At 38.0% G+C, this 9,464-nt stretch overlaps 1 protein-coding gene across 2 annotated transcripts; it reads left to right on the forward strand.

Annotated features, from left to right (window-relative positions):
- Positions 1-6,306: 6,306 nt before the first annotated feature.
- LOC137972454 (uncharacterized) lies at positions 6,307-9,312 on the forward strand. 2 transcript variants are annotated; one of them, XM_068819200.1, is made up of 3 exons: positions 6,307-6,413; positions 6,524-6,649; positions 8,148-9,312. In XM_068819200.1, exons 2-3 carry the CDS (start codon positions 6,551-6,553, stop codon positions 8,853-8,855), a joined length of 807 nt encoding a protein of 268 aa, XP_068675301.1. In that variant the 5' UTR covers positions 6,307-6,413; positions 6,524-6,550; the 3' UTR covers positions 8,856-9,312. The 2 variants fall into 2 exon arrangements, with proteins under 2 accessions (XP_068675301.1, XP_068675302.1); XM_068819201.1 differs by lacking the exon at positions 6,307-6,413 and having other exon boundaries at positions 6,524-6,666.
- The last annotated feature ends 152 nt before the right edge of the window (positions 9,313-9,464 follow it).

Genomic DNA, 9,464 nt, shown 5'->3' on the forward strand with positions numbered 1-9,464 from the left:
TTACGACACAATTGAAACTCGCTCTATTACATAGTATTACTATTGGAAAAGAAGGATTTATTTCTCCCATTTCTTCAGGTGCTGTAATAATGTGTTGTTTTCCCTCGCAATATAGAGCTCAACATTAGAGCCACGTCTAGTCCTTGCTATAAGACATGACAAATTGGGTAAGACTGTTTCTTTGGGGTCTACTGCAGTAAAGATAAAATTTTCCCAAAAGTAAAATGTGATTAATCAGAGTGAAATCATCCGTAATATCAAATTTTCCAAATATCAAATCACTCTCTTTTAATGCACTAATGTGAATGCCATTATCCCTTAACCAGATCACAACCCGTTACCAAAACTCCACAGATACCCGGCAGGAAAAGAGTAAATGCCCAATTGATTCTGTTTCTTCTTGGCAAAAGGTACAACAGGAGAGTTGGTTAAGCCTAACCGAAATAGCTTTTCATTGGTGTAAAGAATACAATTTAATATTTTGTATTGAAATTCCCTAAGTTTTGATTCCAACGTGACACTAAAAGCTAAGGAGTAAACTTTTTCCCAGTCAACAATTACATCTGAATATTTAGCAGAGGGCGGAATCTGTTTTCTCTCAAGAAAAAGTTGATAAATCTGCTTCGGCGAGACATCAGCGATCGGCACATTGCCGTGTGCTGACTGTTGGAGTACTAAAAATGGGAGCACTTAATGATATACTAGTCCACTCTTTAGCAAGGTAACGCCCTTCCGAGGGATTGAGTTAACAATACTCATAAGCAAAAATCTTTGTTCTGGGGATGTTAGAGATGTGAGAAAATCCAGTGAGAAAGAGCCGTTGGTAAATATTCACCTATTGTCAGGAATCCAAGGTCAATTATATCTTTTCTATACATTGACCTCTTGTCTACACAAATAAATTTATGGTTCCAAATAATTTCTTTTAGGACGTCTTGACCATGCAAGCAAGTAATCACGTATCGAGATACTCCATACCTATACTGGTATAACTGAATCCTGAGCTTCGCAGTATCGAAATTGCAATGTAAGACAAAACATCCACCAATCGGTGATAACAAATTGTTTAAAATCATTTTCCAAGGGCTTGGGTACTCCTCTAGAATTTTTTTTAAGAGTGGCTACTCCCTGTGTCTTGATCATAGACTCGACATCTATCGTTTTCAGTCCTCCTTTCTTTAGATCTGATATCAGAGCCTGGCGTTTAACCTTATCCTTCCCGTTCCAGATGAAGCCATACAAAATCGACTTCGCTTCCTTGACCAAGTCCTTCGGGACTGCTATTACGGAAGCTCTGTACATGATTTTAGGAATAGCAAAAGTTTTAACAATCTAAATTCTTCCTATTAAAGACAGGCTTCTCCATTTCCATAGGTTTATTGATTTTTTTATATGCTTCAACGTTTCAGTAAAATTCAAATCACGCCGATGATTTAAGTCATAGCTAAAATATACTGCAAAGATTTTGATAATTCCAAAAACCTCCTGCTTTTCAAAAGCCATATCCTTAATAATATTGTTACCAAGAGTTAGCATTTCTGTTTTTTCATGATTAACCTTCAAACCGGAGTAGTCACTAAAGCGCTCAAGTAACCGAAACAAAAGGTTATATGAATCTCTGTCCCTCCGAAAACAATTCATATCGTCGGGAAATAAAGACAACTTCACCATTTCTTCCCTAATCATTTTACTGTCACTTCTTATCCGTTCGGCAAGCACCTCAAGTGCCATTATAAAAAGGTACGGAGAGAGAGGGTCTCCCTGCCTGACCCCTCGACCCAACGTAAACGGTGCAGTGGTGAAACCATTATTCATTACACAACTGGACACATTGTTATAAAGAATTCGAATCCAGTGTATAAAAGAAGGACCAAAATTAAACTTGTGAAGTGCTCTGAACAAAAAATTAAGATTTAATGTATCGAAGGCTTTTTCGAAATCTATTGCTATCAAAAGACCCGATAAGTTATTACGCTTTGTAAAATCAACCATATCATCAATTGTTCTGACTGCATCAAATACAGACCCACCTTTAACAAATGCATTCTGATCCGCATGAATTATAACGGGCAGTACTTTTTCCAAGCGTTTTGCTAAAACTTTAGAGATTATTTTTGCGTCAACATTAATTAGAGATATAGGTCGCCAATTCTTAATCATTCTTTTGTCTTTTCCTTTCTTTGCAATCAGTGTTATAATTGCTTGTTTTTGCGAGTTTGAGAGTTCGCCAAATTGGAATGAATAATTATACTGACCACAATATACTTCTCAAACAATGGCTAAAAAGCCAGATAAAACTCAATTGTCAAACCACCGTGCTCAGTTTTTCGGTTGACATCCGTTATTTTCCTTGCAGTTCTATTTAAAAATTTCGTTCTATTTTGCTTTCATCAATGAACTTACGGATTCGTCGCTAAAATGGTCAAACAAATCGTAATGCTGTTACGATTTGTTTGACCATTTGCTGTGAACTAATGTCAGCAAGTTATTCAAGTGTAGTGTTCTAAGTTTTTCACTTATTTGTGAGGGACTTGACGGAGAACAAAGATGAATCCTTGAAGGAATAAGATATGAAGGCAGATACAGATGTTTGCGTATTTTTATGAAAAATTTATTCCCCCTGTTTTAAGAACTTTCGTTTCGCTTTCAACAAGACAGAGCATTTTAATACGTAGAAAATTAATCGCCTGTTTGTACGAATTTTTCAAACATCATTGTTTAGTTTGTTTAGCTCATTTCCCTGTACTTGCCATGAAATATAAATGTCTCGTTTGTTTTTTTATTTTAATTTTTATTGCACCAAGAGATATTTGAAGTTGTGTTTTATCCTTAATATATCATTTTTCTTTGAGCTTTGCGAACGGAGCGCTCTTTTCAGTTATAAGTTAATTTTAACTGTGACAGTGCGACGTAGAGCGCGCGTATAAAGACTTTTTGCAAACCAGTTTTCCATGTTCATTTTGAGAAAAAAAAAGCAGAAAAAATAAATACGTTATTCACCGGCTTAGGTCGGTCCGTACAGAGAAAAACCATGTGCCCGAGTTATTGAGTACGTCCTTCGGCCAGCGGCCTCCGGCCGTACTCAGTAACTCGGGCACAGTTTTTCCCTATACGGACCTCCCAGCCGGTGAATAACATATATTTCTTTATTCACTTTCCCACTGACAAAGCACTACAGCTTCTTTCTAAACTAAACCCCTTCCCCCTTCATCCTACGTGTGAAAGAATGCTTTACTTCCATTCATAAGCCAATATTATTAACCCAAAACCAAGACAACGGTTTTTTTGGGCTAAACACTGCAAATAAGTGATTACTCCAATCTGATTATCACTACAATGCGTGCCAATCCCTTACCAAGAATGCAGTGTCTGACACTTGCAGACTGCAGACTAACCATAACTTGCAGTAAAGCTAACCATTTTAAAATGGGTGCTTAGACTTAAATACTGCTTCTCAGCGCTATTTGAAATGGGTACTTTATAACTTTAACACTGTTTATTAGCACTATTTGTAGGCAATCTGCAGTTGTCATACACCTCATGAAATGCTAACTGTTTCAAATAAGTGTGTAAACCTAATTGAGAGAAATAATTTCTGCCGTTTATTTTATACATACTTCATAAATTTAATTACAGAAAGATATCCAAATATGTTAAAATGGACATTGTGCTTATAAAATTAAACCAGTTTAAAAAATTTAAACTGGTTTGAGAAGAAATTAACTTTTCAAACCAAAAACAAAATTTAAACCACAACAGCTATACTACGTCAACCATAGTGCTTACACAGGAAACGGTTTGGTAAATGTTTTCTTTCTGCATTTTTCGCTGGTTTCAATCCAGTTTGACACATCATGATATCTGTGGTCCACACTGGTGGCTACGCAGTTATTCAAGTCAAGCATCGGAGGGATTTTAACTTAAAGCTGAGTGTTTAGAGCTGCTTTTTTGCTCTGTATTGCAATTTTTGGCATATCTTTAGAAGCTCTGATAAGGTTGCATGATTAGATACATGATGCCTTGAAGACCTATAACCAGAACAGAAACGAAAGGAGAGAAAAGGAGAACGACAACGACAAAACAGAATACCAGCAATATCTCATACTTAGTGGAAGAAGTTACCCACAAATTCTTTCTTTGGGTACTAAACCGTTGGTTATTTTTATGGATGCGTTATTTAAAGTGGAGGCATATTTTTAAAGAGTGGTTTAATAGGCTTTTCTCTTGTTCAGGAATAAAACTCGAATTTTTATTTTCAAATGGAATTAAACAATTAACTGTAGTCTTTTGGACAGAAAGAAAAAGTTGATTTGTTTGTTTGTTTTGCTCTAAAATGCGAGCGAACAAGTGCTTTTTTTAATCGTTTGCCCAACTGTTTTTCGATGTACCTCAACAATGACGAGAAAATTTTGTTATAAACACGTAATTGCCATGAGTTTTTTGTAAAATTAGGGGGAAATTTTACTAGTTTGTGTTTCAGAAGTTTGTTTAAGGCACCTAAGGAAAAAGTGAAGTCTTTGCTTCGAGCCGGAAGGTCCATTCAGGCCGGCACTTATCTCCGGTTTCATTAGCATGAAGCGACTAGGAGTATTTCTACTGCCCCCTTGATGGGATGCTAGTCCATCGCAGGATTACCCCCAGCATTTCGCCGGTACCCATTTATACAGCTGGGTGGAGAGGGGCACCGTAGGAGCACAGTGTCTTGCCCAAGAACACAACACAATGTTCCCAGCCAGGACCCGACCGAACCCGGACCACTCTACCCGGAGTCGAGCACTCTAACCATGAGGCCACCGCGCCTCTCAAAGCACCTAAAGGTAAACTTAATTTAGTGTTGGAGCGAATCTCGTTTGAAGTTTGTCCTTTCTTGGTTGCATTGCCGTATTTTACCGATTCTTGTACCAAGCCAGCCTGGCGTGTTTCAATGAAATAGATAAAAATGTGAATGATCTTGTTTTCAGAGATGAAGTGGAATAAAGTACATCAGTAAAACTCTTCTTTGACCTTGAACTGACAACGTTGTTTTTATTGCTTCTAATTTTAGCATGATTCCTATTCGCTGGCTATTGACAGTTGATGCTGAAATGGCCTTTTTCCTTTCCCATTCGCTCGCTGAGGGTGTGATTGTTTTCTTTTGAAACTCATGCGGTTCAAGAAAAATTCATATTCGGCGGTGCTTGTTTAGCATTAACAGCATACATTAATTTTGCAACTTCAAAGACATAAGCGTGTTCATCTTTGTTGATGAAAATCGCAACTAGCCTGGAGAGAAGCCGAGTTCGGTTATGATGTGTCTGACGAATTAGAGAATACTAACCATTGTAAATAAATCCCTGGCCAACGCACGCAACATTTCGACGCAACATCTTGCAACATTGTTGGTCACAACATGTTGCATACGTTTGGCCACTCTGTTGCGATATGTTGCAGCATGTTGAATAAAATTAGAAAACGGTCAAATTTTTGGCGCAACATTTTGGATGTCGCATGATGTTGTACTCGTTTGGCCACGTTCACATTGCTGCACTAAGGCATGCGCGCTAGGTCCACTTGTTGCGCGCCAGGGACCTGAGGCACATAAACATTGACAAGTTGCATTGAAAATGTTGAGAATGTTGCGTTTGGCCAGCCCGATGATCACTTGTCGCAAAATCATGCAACAATGATGCAAGATGTTGCGTTGAAATGTTGCGAGCGTTTGGCCAGGCCTTACGGCTTAAGTGTTTTCTCTCTCGCTGTATTTCTCTCAGCTTTGCGGTGCTCTTCATTGATTTTTTTTTTCCTTCTCCTTTGCTTCTCGAAAACTTCGCTTCTGAATCATTTCCTGCTACAAATTTTCCGACGACTTGAGGCAACAAGAACGTCACAAAGCAACAATAAAAGGTGAAAAAAAAATTCTTGCTGCAACTGTGGCATCCATTTTAGCAAATATTTTTGGCGATACATTTCATAACAAGAACTCAAAATGACAAAAAACGAAGAAGGCCTGAAAACGTTTGCAAATTCGGTGTTGTAAGAAATTCTAGCACTTTTGAACTATCACACACAACGTCGCCATTCAAGCTTTACGACAGACATCATTGGCAAGTTTTCTTGTCATCATTTGCTTGGAAACCGCGCGTGCCATTTTAGTTTTAGAATAGTTCGCCCACATTGTACAACGTGAATGAGAATAATCGATTTTCAAGGCCGTCTCTTGCTAACGTCAGCGTCGTTGACTTTACATAAAAACTCCCTATTTATGATTGGCAACACTGACACGATAACAATAACAAGATTAATAATAATATTATATAAGCTGATAAGCGAGATTTAGTATTCCAAACAGAAAGCAAGAGCGTAATACCCGGAGTTGAAAAATTTGTTCTTTATTTTGGTTATTACAGTATTACAAGACGAATGTGATTTAAGAGGTGTCATCATTCCCTTTGATTTCTTATTTATTGTTTTTTCCAATTAGCACGAGTTTTGCGGATGAGTTACCAACAAAAACACTTATCTACAATATCGACCTTATTCATAGGAAGACAGCTTTGACAGCTTGTAATAAATGCTAGAATACCTCAGTCGCTTCAAAGTGGATCGGAGGTGTTATTTCAGTCAACCAAGTGAAGGATCGTCTTCCTGGTCTAACTTTCTATCAAACGGTGTAAGTTGTTGAATGAAGTAAGTCCACCTTTCTTGCATCGTTGCTTATTTATACCGCATAGTTATTGTAGATGTTGAGGGGATGGTTTTAGAATCGATTTAACTCAGTGGCATTACTAGACAGGGTTCAGTCCCAAATGGTTTAGTTTACACATACACAGTTCTTGTTTACGATGCTTCGTGTTAGGGAATTTATGTTAACGTTTTGATGATTCTTCTAGCTTACCAGAGGGTTGCAAAGAAGTGTTTATGCTAATTTCCTTCCACGCGCAAGTTTAGAAAAATTCGTGGTTCGAGCTGGCTTTAAACAGGCCATTTACGCGTAACAAACTGAAAAGGGACAATTTCAAATCTTTTCACAGTGTGAACTGAACAATACAGAAGGTTATATCTGAAGGCCATATCTGAGAGCAATCTGCTTACTTGAGCGTAAACATGCAAAACCGTTTCAGCGTCCTCATAACGTCATTATGATTGTTTACGTTGAGATTTTGCTTACTTTTTTAAGGGGCTAATTATAAAGCTCTTGCTTTCGAGAAACATTTACCCAACCTACTTGTTTTGACAATGTTAAGAGTTGTTGCCCCTTTTTTTCGCAAGGCTGTGTTACAAAAACGTGATAGCATATTACATGACGGGGAATCGAATAGCCCTTTGGCGGAAAAAATGAGGGGGACCCCGGAGAAATATGTGTTCGGGAGAGTCTAACTGTTCTAAGAATTTTGGTTGTACGTTGCCAAACAGCCATAGGTTTCTTTACTAAAACATCTCCTAAAAGATTCGTAATCAGAAAAAAGTAGTTTCTTACGCTTTCGGAAGAGATATTCTTGCAACTTTTAAAACTGAAAAAGGTCACCTAACAGTTTCGGATGAGCAAATGGTTCGCTGTGAAGTTCTTAGAACGCAACGTAAAAATTTCGCAAACATAAATTTTCAGTCTAAGATATCCAAACAGATCAAATTGTTCTAGCTGATCAAAACATCTATTTAGACTGTCTTTATATATTATTATAAGGAGCCTAGAAATGTCCTTCAAAGGCTTTTGGCTTAATTTTCTTGTTGGTTGTCCTTGAAAGATCACCATCAGTTCTACAATAGAATTGCTGACAAACAAAACTGGGTGCGCACTTAAACGTTGTAAGAGTCTTTAAGCGCACAAGAAAGATGACCTATAGGCTGACAACGGAAGACGCAACACCAAAATTTATATTTGCCTTGAAGGCCATATAACAGAAACCACAAAGCTTGGAATAAGCCTACCAGGTAATGCTAGGGAAATCACGTACTTCATTTCCTTCTTCAAAGGCTCATCTTGTTCAGTGACACACATTGCTCTTCAAGATGCTGTTCGTAAAAGTCGGAAAAGGGCGTCTTACAAGCCATCAGCTTCTAATTCGATTTAAGTCAATGGGTTAATAGACAGGTGCTCGAATTGAAATCTTTGAAATGTTAGTTCTGTAACCGCCTATCATTGAGAGCAATTTTTATTTGGTATCTAGATATCTCCAATGGCGCATTCTAAAGAACAAGAAGCATTTCGATTCATTTCTTATGAGGAAGAGCTACAAAGAGCCAAGTGGTTTAAAGAGGATTTGGATAAAGGTGATGGCTGGAGTGTGGCAGGCAAGGGTTCCGGATATAAATACTGGATTAAGACCATCAGTGGCGATGATTTTCCCATTAAAATAATGTACATGATAGATATGCCGTTTCCAGCCAAGATTTTCACTCAAATGTTGGATCCTCGAAATATGGAAGCGCGTTGTAATTGGGACAAAGCTTTTGTTGAAAACGAGATTTTGGAAGAATACCCTGACGATGGAGGCTACGTGGTATATATGCGAGCACTTTTATCCTGTCCTCTAAAAGATCGATCATTCGTTCTGTATCTTCCGCCACCAAAAGAGGTCGATTGGTATGGAAAACAAGCTCTCTTCTTGTTGATCAAAGACGCATTGCACCCCAAGAAACCTGAAGGAGAAGATGGGCTGGTGAGAGCGACGAATGGAGGGAATTTTTACGTCGTAATTCCAGACGAAGATGAACCCGATGCTGCCTGCAAGATATTTGGTTTGACAAACAACCTCTACAATGGTTACATTCCAAAGACTAACATGGAGTGGATGCAGAAGAGAATTGTGCCGCGAAAATTCAACGAGTGGCGACAGAATATGGTGGAGGGGTATCACAAGTATTTTAAAAACTGACATCACTGTTCCGGTTGGGGACTGTCAGATGTAGTTTTTTTGGGCCTAATTTACCCATCGTTGCAGAACAACATTCAATATAGACGAATCTTCCATGGTTTATGACAAGTATCTATCAGACCAGTTCGGTTTCATTTCTTTTCTTTTTTTAATGAGCACGTTGTTATGGTTATATTACCCTTATTGTTTCTTTTAACTTTAAAGGTATTTCACACGTATTGTCAAATAATTAGTGGACAACTCGAGTCCACAAATTTATTCAATTATAAGGGTACCATTCAGATATTGTTTGTGTTAACGTCACAGTGTGCGTTGCCTTCCTGCAAACTCCAAAAGAGTACCTCGATTTGCTACAAAATCACGATATTATATAGATTTAGCCAAGCCTAAACGCGGAGCTCCCTGGTTATTTATTCTTACTGACTGTATGGTTAGTGAAATAAAAGGTTTCGAATTGTCCGCCTCTTGATGTTTCCGGTTGCTGCTTGGCCGTTAATAATTATATTATCTTCTTTGCTTTCTTCTATAGAAAAATTCATTGCCTAAATAGTGAATTCCACGGTAAATTTTACGCTAAAACCGATATCGCATGAATCACGAAGCGATGAA

The sequence above is a fragment of the Montipora foliosa genome, chromosome 10 (genome assembly GCF_036669935.1).
Source record: "Montipora foliosa isolate CH-2021 chromosome 10, ASM3666993v2, whole genome shotgun sequence".
Classification (NCBI taxonomy): Eukaryota; Metazoa; Cnidaria; class Anthozoa; order Scleractinia; family Acroporidae; genus Montipora; species Montipora foliosa.

Bases quoted from the DNA above. Each gene is read 5' to 3' on its own strand.
- LOC137972454 (XM_068819200.1), top strand. From the start codon at position 6,551: ATGCTAGAATACCTCAGTCGCTTCAAAGTGGATCGGAGGTGTTATTTC. The intron at 6,650-8,147 runs GTAAGTTGTTGA...TTTGGTATCTAG, and splicing joins CTAACTTTCTATCAAACGGT to ATATCTCCAATGGCGCATTC.